General features: G+C 39.8%; 1 protein-coding gene across 1 annotated transcript in view; it reads left to right on the top strand.

Annotated features, from left to right (window-relative positions):
* The first annotated feature begins 6,825 nt into the window (after nt 1-6,825).
* Nucleotides 6,826-17,471, top strand: part of LOC103177858 (homer scaffold protein 1) — a 59,223-nt gene continuing 48,577 nt past the window's right edge. The window contains exon 1 of the mRNA XM_042334807.1: nt 6,826-7,408. Within this exon, the coding sequence (XP_042190741.1) occupies nt 7,404-7,408 (5 nt within the window). The 5' untranslated portion in view covers nt 6,826-7,403. The remainder of the gene's footprint in view (nt 7,409-17,471) is intronic.

Raw genomic sequence — 17,471 nt, 5'->3', positions numbered from 1 at the left:
ATCACAGTTCTCTGCTTGCTTCTTAATTGTCTCATCACATTGTCCTGATGTTGAAAGTGATGAGTCTACTATCATTCTGAGGTCCTTTTCTAGGCTTCTCTTTCCCAACTCGATCAATCTATTCTTTCAACAACTACTGAAACTTACACTTATATAACATCTTTGACATACGCTTGACATGGCAAATTGCTTCATAGAGACAATAAGGGTCACCGAACAAGGAGAAACAAAGGAGGTTGAGGGTGATATCCAAAGACATGGTTGAAGAGGGAGGTTTTCAAGAAGCTTTAGAAGGCAGGGAGAGAAAGCGCAAGATGTCGGAAAAGAGCAGGGACAAAATGGGTGAAAATTCAGCCATCATTAGTTGGAACAGAGAGAGTAGGGAGAGAACAATAGACCAGATTTAGAAGAGCAAAGAATATAGATTAAAATGTTCATTTAGAGAATCAGTAGTCCTTCCTTACATTCCTTACAACTTTCATGTCAGCAGAACATCTCAACGTGCTTCACAGAATTTACTGTAAAGTGTATTGACTGCGTATTTTGTAGATAAACACATACCAGCCAATTTGCACACAGCAATATGGCATCATTTTCAACATCAGGACAATGTGATGAGACAATTTTATCTGGGGAATGTTGGCCATGACATCAGAAGGAACTCTCTACTTTTCAAATAATGTTACGGGTTCTTTAACATCCACCTTAACAGACAGACATCACCTGCAGACGCATTGTCCTGATGTTGAAAGTGATATATGTATGCAAATTAGCTGCAATGTGTTTATCTACAAAATACACAGTCACTACAGTTTGCAGTAAATTCTGTCTCATCCAAAGGACAGCACCTCCGATAATGCAGCACGCCCCCAGCACTGCATTCGAGTGTCAGCCTAGACTGTGTGAGTTCAAAGTCCTGACGTGGGGCTTGTGCCAAAAACATTCTGACTCAGAATGCTATAACTGAACCAGGCTGACACCTGAGAATGAGAAGAATGTGTAGGTGACTCCATCCTGATTCTTTATTTCTCATTCCTTAAAGTGAATGAATAGTGATGTAGAATGGGGTGCTGAATATTGGAATAATAATCTCAAAGCCTGTAGAGCGTAATAACACATCTTCAAGTACTGACTCCATTTAATTCCCAATCTGAACCACAAGAGGCTCTGTAATCTCATGGGTAACAAAATCATACAGGATGACTTTCATGGATTGACCATAGTGGTCTTGGCAGTAATCTCAAAGCACACTGTCTGCCTAACTTGTTGACAACACAGAGATAAAGCCAACAACATTTATATTGCATTTATATTGGGCCCATCACATGAGGGAGGGTCTCAGAGAGCTTAAAGTAAAGCACTGAAGAGTAGAGAAACTGGAAGATTTATGGGATAATTTGCGTTTCAAAACACTATTTGGACTCAATGGAGAAAACACAACAGCTAAAAGGCTTATTTACAACGGGGCTCAGCAGTGAGATACATTAAAAGATAATAAGAAAAGAAAACTGGCAATAAACAGATATTTTACAAAATTCGATAAAAAGACAATCACACAGACAACAAAAACAAAATAGAAATAATAAGTACATTCCCAAAAGAGAAAATAAAACAGATTATTGTTAATAAAATCATTTGAATTACTTTATAAACTATTTACCCTGTGATTTTTAAAATTCAATGGAGATTATTACTGACCATTGACTGAGTTGGAAGAAAGAATTCTGTACTTTCTACCTGAAAATAATATTCTCTAAACAATCGAAGCTGGTATTATACACACAAAGTGGGACTTTGTTATATGTAGTAAATCAAAATGGACATAACCAGAGCTGCTTTCAGCAAAATAGCTATATCATTACTTATTGCATCAAGAGCAAAATTGACACTTGATAACAGTTTGCTTAGATTGGAAAGTTTCCCCTCCCCTCACACAAACACTTTTTTTACAGTTAATTTAAATATAGTGCAAGTCAATTCACAGTAAAAAAAATCACTTATAATGCAATACTCATTATAACTAATGTTGTTTAGAGTGATTGTCGTCAAAATTTGCATTGCTATCTTCTTCTCTTCCAGTCTATGTGGAATGTACCTCACAGTTTGTCGAAAACAATTTACCCAGCTTCTGCTGAGCTCGAAGTTTTTGCTTTATAATGCTTTAAAATGTATTACCTAGAGGCTGATACCTACGTCTTAACTGATATCGGGAAAACCCATAATTCTGTAATGATTTTCAATTTTAAAATTTAATTGAAAATTATAGCTTAGTAAAACTCCATTTATTGTTTTGTTGCCTGTTTACTATTCGTGATTATTATTTGTGATTACTATTAGATCAATTGTAAGCTGCAAAAATGCATTCTTAATAATTATTTTGCTTTCTGCAAGTAAGAAGTCAAAGAAGATTGGAATACAAGTAACTCCAACTGAGCAAATATCAACTGAGAGTTTGGATGGTTATACATTATGGGTATCTGCAGTGTGTCTTTTCCAATTCTTTTCTGCTAAGATTGTTAATTCTCACGTGCTATGTTATTTAGGCCCTTAAGCATGCTCTTCCTCGATATTCAAATGAGATTATAATGACAAAAGTGCCTCATAGGCATGCTATTAGAATAATTCACATTACCAATGGGATTCTTTGAAGATATCACCAGCTTTGTGCCAGAGGCAAATTAATGAAATGTTTATTAAAACCTCAGATCATAAGAGATACAAAAGGTAGAATTCTCCCTCAATGCAGGAGAATTACACTCAAATATAAATCTTGTATTTTTTTAAAAAAAACTATTGAGATATGCATTAGCTAACTCCCCTTTCTCTAAGTTGCATAACCAAAGCACATTGGTTGTGTGTTCCCGAATGTCTGTGAGTATGGCTCATTTAGCAACATTTGCCCCTCTGGGTGAGAAGCCTGTGACGATTTGTGCTCAGAATCTGACAGGTTGTAGTGAGAGCACTGCACTGTTGGTTGGGTTGTTAATTCAATGTGTTGAAATCAGAATGTATCATACTGTCTCTACAAGATCACAAGGGAGGTTTAGATGAATAAAATCTTTGGCCCATTTGATCTTATCTCTAGCACCTTCCCATTACAGCATCAGAATATTTCTTAAATGAATCCATGTTGCTGGGGGGAGAAAGGAGGGGAAGGGAAGGGGGGGTGACCAATGGCATTGTTGAAGAGTAGGGTTTTGAGGTGGGACTTGAAGGAGGCTAAGGAGGGAGCGAGGTGGAGTGGAGGATGGAGTTCCAGAGGTTGGGGGCCGAGTGGCTGAAGGCTCTCCCGCCAATGGTGGGGAGGGTGGGTCAGGGGACGTGGAGCAGGCCAGAGCCGGCTGAGCAGAGGGAGCGGGCGGGTTGGTAGGGGATTAGGAGGTCACAGAGCTAGGGTGGGGCGAGACCATTGAGGGCTTTGTAGGTGAGGACCAGGATTTTAAACTGGATCCTCTGAAGGATAGTGAGCCAATGGAGTCGAGCGAGAATGGGGGAGATTGGGTCACGGAATTTGGTGCGGGAGAGGACATGGGCTACAGAGTATAACACCAAATGCAGGGTAGCGTCCCAGAGTGCTTGACAGTGGCGGGTGAGGGAGGCGACCATAAGCACGGTCGAAGAGGAAGGAAGAGTTTTGGGGCGTAATGCATGGTGGAATGGAGGGAACAAGGGACATGTAGAAGACCAGAGCCAGTCGAGCGGAGGCAGTGGGTAATGGGTTGGGGGGTAAGAAGGTTGGAGGAAGTAAGAAGGTGCCAGGACATGAAGGGATTTGAAAACAAGTGTGAGGATCTTGAAATCGATCCCTTTGACTGGTGTGATGGGGGTAAGGAGTTTAGTGTGGGTGAGTATGTGGGCGGTGGAGTTTTGGATCAGATATCCATCTAGCTCATTCAGCTAACGCTGAGGATCATTGTCAATACAGTATAAACTTTTAGTCTTTTCTCGTTTAGCTGTACATTGTTAATATTCATTCATAAGTAATGATCAGTTGGGTGGGTGAGTTACAGTAGGTGACCAGTACCTGTAGCATTGTACTTCAATAGAATGAAAAAAGGAGTCAAACACTTTTAATAATAATAAATCATCTTACATTTGGTATAGCATCTCTCACATGATTGAGACATCTCAAAGTGCTTCACAGGATTTACTGTGAAGTGAAGTGACTGTGGGTTATGTGGGCGAACACAGCAACATAGATAACATCACGTTGTTGAACAGTCTCCAAGCACCTCACAGTATTTTATTGTAAAGTGTAAATGATTTGTGGCAAACACGGGAAGTGGCTGCAGCAAAGGAGGGCTCCAACCTACACTGATCTGTCATTAAGCATCTTGGAGGTGGACACAGCTTCACAGCAGGTACTTCTATTTCCCAAGGTCCCTCGCATGAGGACCTGGATTAAGCAGCCAATGCTGACTAAGCCTGGTAGACAGCATTGAACTTGGACTTCGAGAATATCAAGGTGGCTGTCACGTCACAAGCTGTCCTGTAATGCTCCTCCCATCTCACTGAAGATAGATGTCCATCGGGTAGCTGATGAGGAAACCCTGAGGTTTGGGTGACAGCTACTTGGAAGGGGTTAGCTGGAGTCCAAGTCATGAACATGTGTTTATACATCCAGTGCTTGGAATCCACCTTGTTTGGTTAGCAGAGAGGTAAGTAGCTGATGCTCAAGCTCCACACCTGCAATTGGTGGAACCATCGCTCAGTGGGATGTGTGCAGAAAGATGGTGGCGATGTGCTGTGGACATGCTCTCATACTGAGCTGCATTGCCCACTAGGAAGCTCACAGGGAGTTCCTGATATCTACCTGTTGAGAACCCACGGCTGTTAGGTGTTAAATGTCCAATTAGTGACTATCCTCCTTGGAGTCCTTGGAGGGGGGGTGGCGGTTGGTAAACAGGTTCTGAATTTGCTCCAAGGTGTCATGTTTGGCAAAGTAATGGTGGAATCAAGCCAGCCCTCTGTGGCAGTTTCGGTAATCCAGTTCCTAATCCAGATGGGTACGCTGTATTCTAGAGCACCACTGATGACAGCACAGCCATCCTGGCTCTTTGGCAGTATTTGAAAAGGCAGACTAATCACTGGGGCAAGGACTCTTCCCACTCAGCTCCCATTATCCCTGCAAGCCAAAGTCTTAACGTAGCGTGGTCCGAGTTGGACAGGCAGCGGGAAAGCTTACCAGACAGTACTTTCAATGGCAAGCTATGTGGTTTTAGCTGGTTAGACTCCAGTGGTACCCCAACGCACACTTTGGAGCCCCGAAGCCTTAGCTCCTGCTAACCTGTGCTTAATACTTTCTGGAATTTGGAAAACAGGATGTGCCACTCCAGGGATAGAATGTGTATTCCATTCTAATAAATATCTTTGGAATTTCTAAAGTCCTCCCGACGCTACTAGCTGGGCCAGACTCTTTAGGAGGGAAGTGGAGACAATTGTGGAGTCCTGTAGCTCAGTGGTTAGAGCACTCGCCTTGCAAGCAAGAGACCTGGGTTCCATTCCAGGCAGTGCGAAACCAAAGTAGTTATAAGTAGTTATAAATTTAAAAAATCTTCTTTTAGTGCCAGAATACATGTTGGAAGATGATTGTGAGAAGGATGTATCTGATCAGTTGCCCTAAAACATGATGAATCTTTTCATGTAACAGAAATGTCATAATTTATGGTAGCATTTGAGTGTGAGGTGCAGAGGATTGACAGCACTGTAACACCATACAGTCAGACCAATTCAACAACAATTTATGGATTTGTGAATTTATTCAACCAGAAATGTATTTAAGAAATTAAGTGAGTATTTAATTATGTATCAATACCAGTTAATACCCACAAGAGGTGTATAAACGTACATCAACCCATTAATTCTCCTATTTGTGGGCATGAACAAACTCACATAGAAGTTTGAAATGGTCGCTTTTATATGCTGCTCCTTTATCATAATCCATACATAACAATATAATAAGGTGGTGCTACTAAAATAACAAAATGTCAATGTGCTTTGGATTTAATTAAAAACGTCGAGAGTGAAGTAAAGGTTAAGACAATACTTTCATTCTCAAGGAAAAACCCATAGGATTGTAACAATTATCAATGGGATATTAAAAATTAAATAATTAATTTTCACATGTTAAATTAATGTTGAGACATTGCACAACGTACTACTTCAGAAAATAAAAGCATCTCAATACCTGGACATAAAGGACGAAGTGGAGGTGTGGGCTTGGTGCACAGCAATAAGGTCAAGCAATAAACTGCAACAAAGTAATACAAATGCTACTGCAAATCCAGCAGAAAAGCAATATCCTTGTTTGGGGGGAATTGAGTGTGGTTTTTTTTTCGAAAACATCAAGTCAGACCCAGGAGCGTGTTATGTAACTCCAGAATCCTCGCTGGAGTCTGATTTCCTCTTTCCATAGCAACCCAAACCCAAGTGAGAAACACACGAAGCTCACGCTGTGTAGGCGAGAGAGCCGGGAGTGGAGAACACCCAGAGCTCATCCCCACCAACGCTGGAGCTCTCCCTGCATCACTGGGGAACACAATGCCAACTTCCTGTTGAGGTGTCTGGACCATGTAGAGTGAGCGTTGGTGGAGGTGGATCTTTCAGCACCAAACCGGGGCATAGCCACATTTCAGGATGTTGGCTTATAATTAGAAAGAGTGTGTAGAGGTGGAGGAGGAGGGGGAGGGCGAGGTTGACGTCACCCGATAATTGCTGTCCTTTGACGTCAGCGGGAGTGGGAGCGAGGCTGATGATGTCAGAGGGTGGGTGACAGCGCGGCGCCGTGACGTTTATTTAAAGGTCCGGCTCGCGGACGGACCGGGGAGCGCGGGGCCGTCAATGGAACTGCGGCTCCTCCTCGTCGTCACAAAGGGATGGGATCGGAACGCCGCCTCGGAACGCTCAGCCGTTAAAAACCCGCCGCCGGCTCGAGCCCACCCGCGCCACACCGAGCAGCACAGAGACAGAGGGGCTGCAGCCCGGAGCAGCAGCAGCGGCGGCGGCGGCGGCAGCGGAGACTCAGCCGAGCTGGTCACTGAGGAACAGCGGCATAAAAAGAGGAGGCACAGAGCCGACCCGAGGCGGTGCTGGAGAAATAGCGGAGAGAGGAGATAGATACTGCTTTCTTCTGCTTCTCCTCCTTCCTTCTCGCTCCTTCCCTCTCTCGCGTCTTGTGAAGGAATGGATTTCACGACTGTCATGTCTTTCTGACCTGGAGAGGGAGAGACAGAGAGAGAGACAGAGAGAGGGGGGAGAAGGAGATAAAACCGTGAGCCGAGTGCTCTCGTATCATTTATCGCAATATATATATATAAAAAAAACAGGGAAGAGCGTTAGTTACAACGTCCCTCCAGAAGGAGCGTTGGCTTTATCTGCGTTGTTGGCTTCATCAGGAAAAAAAAATGGGGTGAGATATTTTGCTTTTATATATACGCGCGCGCGCGCGTGTGTGTGTGTGTGTGTCTATGTATATATACATATATATATATATATTTCTTTTTAAAAAAATTGTAAAACAAAATCCAAAAGGGGGGGAACAGTGTCCGCGCAGAGTCGGAGCCGCGTTTCCCCGTTGTTTTCGGGCTAAGGTTCAGGCGCTGACGCAGGTGTGTGTCGGGAAAGCGGAGACCGACGGCAACTGGGAACGCGGTGCCGTTGAAGTGAAGCTCGGACGCCGGTGACACCGACGGGTTTTCCCGCACGTGCAAAACCGCGGAGATTTTACCGTAAGGTCCTTTTTTTTAAAAAAAAACCGTCGTTTCTACCGTTTGAAGGGGAGTGTGTGAGCCGCCGCCGGGAGTCGCCGGTTTTTGACGAGCGCGCGATTTTATCCCCTTTTTTTGTTGTTGTTGTTGTTGTTGTTGCCCTCACGACTGTACCCCACACACACGCGAAGAGGTTGCACTCGAGTCGTTTTAAGCTCGAAAAATCAGCTTCATTTTCTGCGGTGTTTGGGTTTTTCTCTCTCTCTCTCTCTCTGGGGGTGTATTGCACGCTGTAAACTTGGAAGTGTTGTGAAAATTCACTCCACTGAATGAACAGCCCGACCTGCATTCGGCTCTCTTTGGAAGCCCTTTCCAGATAGTTTGAGCGATGCAACTTATGTTACTGTCCATTAAAAAACAAACCCTCTGAAATGAATTCATTCGAAATGACTGTTGAAACGTGTCAAAATAGTGTTTAGCCCCGAATACTGCAAAGAGCTGCTTATAATAACCTTCATTATGCGAGGAACCTGTCAAAGCGACGTTATGAATTATAATTATTCCAGTGAAATTTTTTTTTTGCATGTTGTCCAAAAAAAAAAAAAAAAATTTGCTTTCCAGTCGTAATTTTGAGTGATCTGAAAAAGGGAGAGGGTGAAAAGGGAGCAAAGACGGCCTGGCGCGTGTCAGCATTTCTTGCCTCCGAGTCGTGAAGGTTGTGGGTTGAAAGCCCCACATCAAGATTTGAATGCGCACAGTCCACGCTGACACTCCAGTGCAGTGCTGGGGGAGTGCTGCTTGGTCAGAAGTGCCATCCTTCAGGTGAGATGTTAAACCCAGGTCCTGTCTGCTTGTTCGGGCAGGACGTTAAAGATACCATTGCATTATTCAAAAAGCGAAGGGAGTTTCTCCCGGTGTCCTGACCAACAATCCCCCAAATAAAATTGATCGCTTACTCCGTGACTGTTTGTGGGACATTGCTGCGCTTTAAGTGGCTGCTGCGTTCGCCCATAACTTTACTGGCTTTACGGTAAATCCCGTGAAGCTCTTTGGGACGTCTTCCCTATGTGAAAGGTGCTTTACCAAAATGGAAGGATTATTATTATCTCTGATTTGGTAGGATTTAATTTTTTTTTAAATGTTTTGAGCTTCCTTAAGCTAAAGAAAAATAACTTTCAAAGGAAATTGCTGTGCGCAATTGGCTGCCGCGTTTGCCCACAAATATAGTCAATTCACTTTAGTGTGTTCTGTGAAGCGCTTTGGGACGTCCTCCCGATGTGAAAAGCGCTATATCAAATGCAAAGATTATTATTATTATTATTACTGGCATATTGTATTAATTTTCTTATGATTGTAAGAAGAAAGAACACTTTATTGATATCCTTAAGCGTATGGGAAAATGTAACTTTGCTGTGGAAGTGTTTTCAGAAAGGGGATTCCATCTTATTTTGAGGCTGCCAGTCCTGGATGCCTTGACTCAAAACTTTCAAGTGGTGAATGTTCAGCTAAAATGAGCTACAAAGTGCTTGTATTTTTGAATAGTTCAAAAAGTTTTTAACCCCAGTTTAATATTAATGAAACTATTCTGAGTTGTTCAAATGGGCTTGTAAACTAGCATTTTTTAAAAAAAAACTGAAATGCCTTTGAAAGGCCAATGCTATTTGCTGTATAGATTTCTTAAATTGCATAAAGGTAAATAGCATTGTAGCTGGACGTCTGCCTGATTATCTCAGAGAATGCGGGGAGTTCTTTGGTGTTCTGGCCATATTCCTATCTCACCCAAATTCACTCAAGATCAGATTAAATTTGCTTATTCACCTTAATGCTATTTATACTCCATTGCTAGTGCTAGCTGCTGCAATTGCCAGCATAAATGTCAATATTCTTAAAAATAATTGTCAACAACAGTTGTGTTGCGAGGAGGTGCTGTAAGAAATGTTATAAGAAAAGTATTTAATCATTACTTTTCGTAACTAGCTCAAATTCATTAATAAAAAGAGCATTAATTTGGGAATTTATTTATGATTGGTGAAGATTAGTACACTATGTGCATATTGGGTGCTATGAGTTTCTTGGCTAAGAAGATTATTGAATTTGCCTCCAATGAAGGGATTTTCAGAATATTTACGAAGTTGAGAGGAACAAGTAACTATAGTAGTTATCTACAATGCAAACATCTGTGATGACTGCTTGCATCACTACTCATGGTCAGGGTTGTAACGCTAGTTCATTTGGCTTTTCCCGTGTTAATAAATTTTGGTACATGATTGTACATAGGTGCTGCAACATTCTGTTGATGCATTACATTATTATATAGCCATGATACCTATCCTTTAAGTGAGAAGGAAAAGGAGGGGTGGCAATAGCTTAGAGATTAAAGCCACATTAAGATGAAAGTGAGCACAGGACTGCTGTTTATCTTTCTCTGAGATGTTTGCAGTACATTTATTGCTTTATTGTGTCCTCAGTGCATCCAAGAGCTAGATCACATCTTTTCAGATTGATGTTCATTCTTTTTGAACTGTTGTGCAAAGTATTTTTCTGTACGTAAATGAAATGGACACTGGTGTGCATGGGAGCGTAGACTGCACAACTGTATTTATCGGTGAATTGTAAGATGTGATGAGCAAAAAGCAATGAGCTACTTGTACAAATTTGCTTACAGCATCAGAATTGATAATGCTAGGTAATTTTTATAGAACTGCATGCTATCTAACTGAATTAATTGTTTTCCATCATACCTGCTTCTGAACAATTTAATAAATAACCAAACTATGATTCTAGTTAAACCATGTCATTTTAGTTAAATATAATTTCATAAATGTAGTGCCGTTACGGTTTTACACTTAAATGTGATTAATTATCATGCGTTTAAGCCCTCTGTTGCCCTACTCTGTGTGAAGGGTGCTATATAAATGCACGTTCTTGTTTTAAAGTTGAAGGATTTTAAGTTGGCCTGGAAATTGATGAGATGTTTTTAAAAAGTAGCATAAATTTCATTGTAACGCTTAACAGCTGTATTCTCTCAAAGGGTGAGTAGAGTATGAAATCTGAACTGCCAACAATTTATAGCAAATTATATTTAAGAAAAATTCATAATTATTACTGCAATTCAGTTATACTTGCTGCTCCTCAACATTGCGCTGCTGCAATTCCAATAAGCTAAATTTAAGTTGGAGATTATTATTTCCAAATAATGTGAACATCATATAGCAGTTAATGGTAGTGCTAACAGATGACTATATACGGAAATATTCAGTTGAGCCTGACATTATTGCACCATACTTTTTTTAGTGAGTGTTTAATTCAACATTCCTAACGAGTGAACAATTTCTTGTGGGTTTATTATTTATCTTTTTGGACTGTTAATGGTGGTGAGAATTCCAATTAGGAGATATTTCTCCAGTCATTTTTTTGCACCAAGAATCAGTGCTATGTTTGGAAGAATTCTAAGCTACAATAGCAATGCTTGTACTAAGAATATGAAAATAGGTTTAAATTTTCAATTGATCAACTACAGTATCTGCTGCAATTGTACCCGTACTCGCTCACTCCCACAACCGAGTCAACAAATTGTAAACTGTGGTGCTTTGTTGGAATGCTGAAACTAGGAAGCTGCCACTGATTTTTCTTCTCTTTCCCACCCCCTCCACACATTGTTTTTGTTTCCCTCTCTCTGTTCATGGTGCAATAGTCTTAACTTTCCTTTCTTTGCATTTAGATTTTTTTTGCATTTTTTTACAAGTTTGTGTACCGTAGTCTTTTGCTGGTCTCCTGAATGTATAACTGCGTTACTATGTTTTATTTGCATTGCATAGAGTCCTGTAGCTTAGTGGTTAGAGCACTTGCCTTGCAAGCGAGAGACCTGTGTTCGATTCCCGGCAGGGCGAAACATTGGGCAAGTTTCCTTACTCCACAAGCCTGGTAATACTCCCTCAAGAAAAAAAGACAATAATAATTTGGTCACTCAATCTACAGTTATTTGTGGGACACTGCTGTACGCATTTGGCTACTGCGTTTCATCCATAAATATACAGTCAATTCACTTTACGGTATATTCTGTGAAGCGCTTTGAGACTTCTTGAAGATGTGAAAAAATGCTATATCACATGCAAGGATTATTATTAATGATTTGAATGCATTTCTTTTGTATTTTACACTTTTTTTCATTCTAAGGGAGTTTCTGTTTGCAAATTTTTTTTTGGGTATTGCTGTGTGCTGGTCCGGTTTAATGTGTAGCAATTAGCATAACAAAGCGTATGATTATGCAATTTTTGCTTCAGATCTAGCTGCATATAATTGGGATAAAAATATTTACTTTTATCTTTCAGCAAGGGTGAATAAAGTTTAATACAAAGAAACAGGGGTGGCAGTTTTAATTCCTGTTCACTTAAGTGAACATTTCTGTTGCGTAATTTGTTTCATAAGTAATTGAGTTCTTGCTACTGTATTGAGAAATTCAAATACAAAATGCAAGCATTATAATATGCTAACAAACTGAATAACTCCTACCTTCTTATAGAAGTTTTTTTTCCACTTGAAACTTTATGCTTGAAAGCCTCACTATGGCTTGTGTGTATTCGAACCTTCCATTCACTTTAATGTACTATTTTTAGTTCAGATGGATGATAGTGTTAAAATTAGTTTTCACTTTCAAGATTTCGAGACTATAATCTCTAATTTTTAAGCAAACACTATAAATACCAGAGTCTTGCATTTGATCAGTTGGTGCATACAAATGTATTGCAGATATTCCATTCCTACCTAGCAAATGAATCCACTGAATCCACAGTTGATTCTTATTATCTGACTACAGTATAACAGCTGCTGTTTATGACTAAATCAGAGGAACATGCATAGAACACTTTTCTGCAATCATAAAAAATTGCAAAATCACTTTCCTGCTTTGTCTGCATTTCTTCGCAAAAGTCTAGTTGGACCAGATGGATAAATAATTCAATAGTTTATGGGGGGGGGGGGCAGGGAACTAGTACACTATTATTTGCGATATCGAATTCAATGCCTTTGGACTTGAATTTGCCAAACATTGCTATCAAGACATTGAAATCCACTCTGTGTTCTGTATATTCAAAATATTTTAAATGTTGTCAATATTGATGTCTGGGGGTTATAATTTTACATTAATAAGAAGTTAAAATAAATTATGGTAAAATTGGCATTAATTATAGTTGCTTTGTTGTTTGCAGCCAAAATGTAAATGTCCTGTCTTCTCTTTCACTTGAAATCTTTTGCAGTAGTGTGAAGGCAAAGTGGTGTGACTTGACCTTGAAAGCAATGCTGTCTTTCTGAGAGCTTTTAGTTCCTTAATGTGAGACAGTGGAATAAGTTGGATGAATTGCTACAAGTCCCTGAATTGATTAACTAAATTTGATGAAGAAAATGTTTTAATTTACCTGCAACTTAAAAGTGGGTGAATTGACCAAAATACTTTATTAACCTGATTGGAAGCTTGGGTGTCACTAGTGGTGAATTAGTGACATCCACTAAGTCAGGCCGCTCCATGGGAATCAACTGATATTGGACAACCTTTCTGGCTCATTAATGAGACAGAGTTGAGCCTTCCCTCAAAACTTCAAGTTAATACCCTAAAGGTTCATGTTTATTATGAGGGCTGGAGTTGCTTGTTTTCTAGGATAAGTGGAGCCTGGTGGATTACTGTTGAAATATGTAAATTATGAATTAAAAAGTTGAAAGGAATGATGTTATTACACTAGTTCAAAATTGTGTACTGATGGCATTGTACAGAATACTGGGAAAAAAAATTCTTCTGTCTTTCCAAACTACTCTGTTCTAAGTCCTTACTGTTGGAAAATTCCCATACTAAACTGTAGAGGATATTTCCTAAGAACTGGCGAGGGGGTTAGGGGGAGAAAAAGAGATTTAAATGAAACATAAAATATGCTCCTGAGCCGTGGAGACTAAGAAGTTAGCAGGTTTGATCCCGAGGTCTGTGCTGGGTTTGCTTAGCTCAGGCAGGGCAGCAGCAAAGGCACTGCGGTTGACCTCGTCTCAAGACTGATAGTAGGGAAAGGGAATAGAATCTGTTTGTATTCCTGATCATTTTCGGTGGTTAAAACTGAAACGTATACACATTTATTTGAGTTCTCTGTGGTGATGATCCTTGCGGTTTCAAAGTCCTGTAAATGCAATGCTGAGATCCTGTCTGGGGAGTGGTTACTTGGATAAGGTGCTTGCTCTCATGGATGGAGCGATGCCCCTTTGTGGGTCTGCTCCTTAAGGGGAGAAGAGGAAAAATACAATCCAAACGAGAGCTTGATCTGAGGGAGTGAATTAATAGTTGTGGTTGCTAGGTAACATTCAACTTCACCAGCTTTTAAGAATCCCCTACAGAGGAAAAGGCAGTACATTCAGATTCAAACGTACAGTGGATTACAACCGAAGAGTGGTACATTCATTAAAATGCACTGCTTAAAAAATATACATATTTAAGATTATCACAGTACATCTAGTTTTGAACTAGGATGACAAAGCATTTTTCCATTTACATTTACTTTCCATTTACAAAGTAAATGGAAAGTAACATGAAGACAACGTAGGTAGGATGAAGGACTGCTAGGTATTCAAAAGATCAATATGGATTAGTGTGTTAGTAAGATGTGTGGAGCAACAATAACACATTTTTAATATTGAGTCAAAGTTTATTTCTGGATGCTGACGTTGATGTGACACAATTGCACCTCTCACTTCAGATGTAATCTTTGTGCTGAAATGATGACTTATTTTTATAACGGAAACCTCACACTTGGCCATTCATCTGGAACATAAGGTACACAGAAGAAAGATTTGTTTGCACATAAGTTGGAACATAGTGCAGTAATTATGTATCCATATTTAGCTGTTCAGTTAGTTGAGATAAGTAATGATTCATTCTAAATCACTCCTTCCTGTCCATGAAGCACTAATACAATTTAAGTAATCTACATTGAAAGAAAGGTGGCCAAGTATTCAAATTATTGAGCAGGGTCTATCTAGCAAGATGCGTCTCCTTGTGGTTGAGCTGGGTCTAGAGTAACATGCTTGCATATAAAATATTGGAATTGAGTCGATCCTTTGTGGTGGTTTCAGTAGTCTGGTTCCAATGCCAGAGAGATCAAGTGTACTCCAAGGCACTGCTGATAACAAACCGACCAATCTGGCTAATGAGGGACAGACCTGTTGCCGAGGACAGGGATTCTTTTCACTCGCCTCCGGCAAGCTAAAACACTAATGGACAGAGTGGCCCTAGCAAAACAATATTATGCAGGTGGCACTCTCTCTAGTTTGAATACACTTAAACATGGTGGGGTTTCCAAATGTGTCGACACCTGGCTGATCACGAAAGTGGATTTGTACCAAATAGGTTTGGGAGATTATAATGTATCCACACTTGAACACTGTGGGACTCTCTAATTGTTTAGTAGTCAATACATTAACCTGTGTAGTTATGACATTTGCAGAGCAAGAAATGCCTCGAGTTCAATCAGTTTGTGCTGAATTAGCTTGGCCGGTACTGTAGGGTTCAAGTGACCTCAGTGTGTCTGTTCGGGATGGGATAGGGAATCCACAATACCTAATACTAAACACTAACCAGTGACACCCTAAGGGAATGTACGCATTTGCACATGTTGGGTGTTACGATTCAGGTTCACTCATATAGTTTGTGTTACTGAACAATGCCCCTTCTAATATGGAAAGATGCTGTTTCTCCTTTAACTGGTACTGTAGAATTATCCAGTAATTTATCCAGATTTGTAACATCCATTCCTCAGGACTAGATGGAAAACCAAAAACAATAATAAATTGGTCATTTTCAATCTACGACTGTTTGTGGGACATTGCTGTGCGCAATTGGCTGCCGCGTTCGCCCACAAATATACAGTCAGTTCACTTTATATTGTGTTCTGTGAAGTGCTTTGGGACGTCCTCCCCACGTGCAAAGCGCTATATCAAATGCAAGGATTATTATTATTATTTTGTGTGGTGTCTGTCCTCGTACGCCCTTCACAAACCTGAAGCTATAACCTGCCTTAGTGTATCTATTATTTTAGATTTACTGTCTCTATGCCATCTTTTCAATCTTATATTTCCAAGGTAAAAATATTCCTTTGGTTTCAGAAGTGAAGCACTTAAATGTGTAAAACAGTAGCATTTTTCTGGTTCATGCTGATTAGTTTAGCTTCTGTAATTTTGGACTTTCAAAATAAGACTTGAAAATACAGAGCTCAATTTCCATTTGATCTAACAAAAACCCTAATAAATTGTTGCCCCAATCTCCATGGAACTGCAGTACTATATCATAATTTACACTGATTTATGGAAGCTCTCAAGGTGTGACTTAAGGATTTGCACCTTGTGTTCCTTAACACTTGATCTTTATGACCTACCAGTCTGTCTCTGGTGGAATTTCTAATCTTTGATTGACTGGAGGATTCCTGACTTGTTCTTTTCATGTAAAAGTAAAACCAGTATAAAAGTAAAGCTATCTTAAAATTGATACAATTCTCCCAATTTGTGACAATAGGATTTTGGTGGCTCCATAGCCACGTAGCTTGGTGATTGCATTCATTGTCGTGGTAGAAGACTGTGAGTGCTTCAGAGCGTTGCCACAGCCAGAATTTGAAGTTCAAAATGCTTAAATTACTGAACTTGTCTTCAGCCTAATAAAAATCTTCTGGGCCTTTGAGAAACACTTTGAGATGTTTGGTGACATGAAAAAGAGCAATGTAAAATAGAAATATTTATTGTTTGGAGTTCTGGCCCCTCTGAAAGCCTGAATACTCAACCCGGGAAAATTGCAAACAATGGGACATTTTTAGTTTAATGGTGTGGCAAATTATTTAGGTAAAAAGTTTGGAAGGGGCTGAGTGAGGCTTTATTTTCAGCTCGGATGGTAATTTAGGTGTCCTGACTTCATCTTGGCTCCACAATCCAGATCCCATGCGTGTTGTGGATTCAATCGTTCATGACCTTTATTAATACTTCAGCAATTTTTATACCCCAATTCACAAAGGTTTAATTTAAAGCCTATTAAAATACACATTCCTTTCTCTGATTTATTTCAGTTGTGCAATATGTACACTGAGTGTGCATTAGTTTTAGTCCCTGTCCATGTTATAATCTATTGAGATTAATTTTGAAATGTGAGTATGTTGTAAAAACTGAAGATTGACAACCAGTACTTGATCACTTATTCTATTCACTAAGGGCTTCAGTGTAATCTATGGAAACTGTACTGCAGCAGAACCCCATTTCAGTTAGTTGTTGACTATAATCCTCTACATCTTGTGTTACAAAAAATGTCACTTTGCAACTCATTTCCGATCATTTTCTCACAGTAATCCTCAATTCTTTCTCTCTGCACAAAGGATTCCAGCTGCCACTTGAACTAATTTTATAAATCTTGCTTCAGTGGTCCTCCCATATAGTCTGTTTTAACAAGTCAATTATACTTTGACTAAAGTTCTGCTTGATTTCACTGGAGTACTTGCTTCTAAATTACTATGTAAAATATAAATATAAAATATTTGTAATTTACATAGCTCTTTATCAAATATCTATTCTTTGGTCCTTAGTCCCTTGGACCTGATAATTCTTGGCCAGTTTACTTATCACAAGTTGTTGATTTTAATCAAACCTGATAAACTATACTAGCACATTTTATATAATACCATTCAACTTGGTCCACTTATGTCCAATTGTGAGACATGCTTGTGTCCTTATCCCCCTACTGCTACTTGATTATTG

The sequence above is a fragment of the Callorhinchus milii genome, unplaced genomic scaffold, assembly GCF_018977255.1.
Source record: "Callorhinchus milii isolate IMCB2004 unplaced genomic scaffold, IMCB_Cmil_1.0 Scaffold1, whole genome shotgun sequence".
NCBI classification, from domain to species: Eukaryota; Metazoa; Chordata; class Chondrichthyes; order Chimaeriformes; family Callorhinchidae; genus Callorhinchus; species Callorhinchus milii.
The sequence above is the reverse complement of the archived record's forward strand: the minus strand, read 5'-3'. Positions and strand labels throughout refer to the sequence as shown.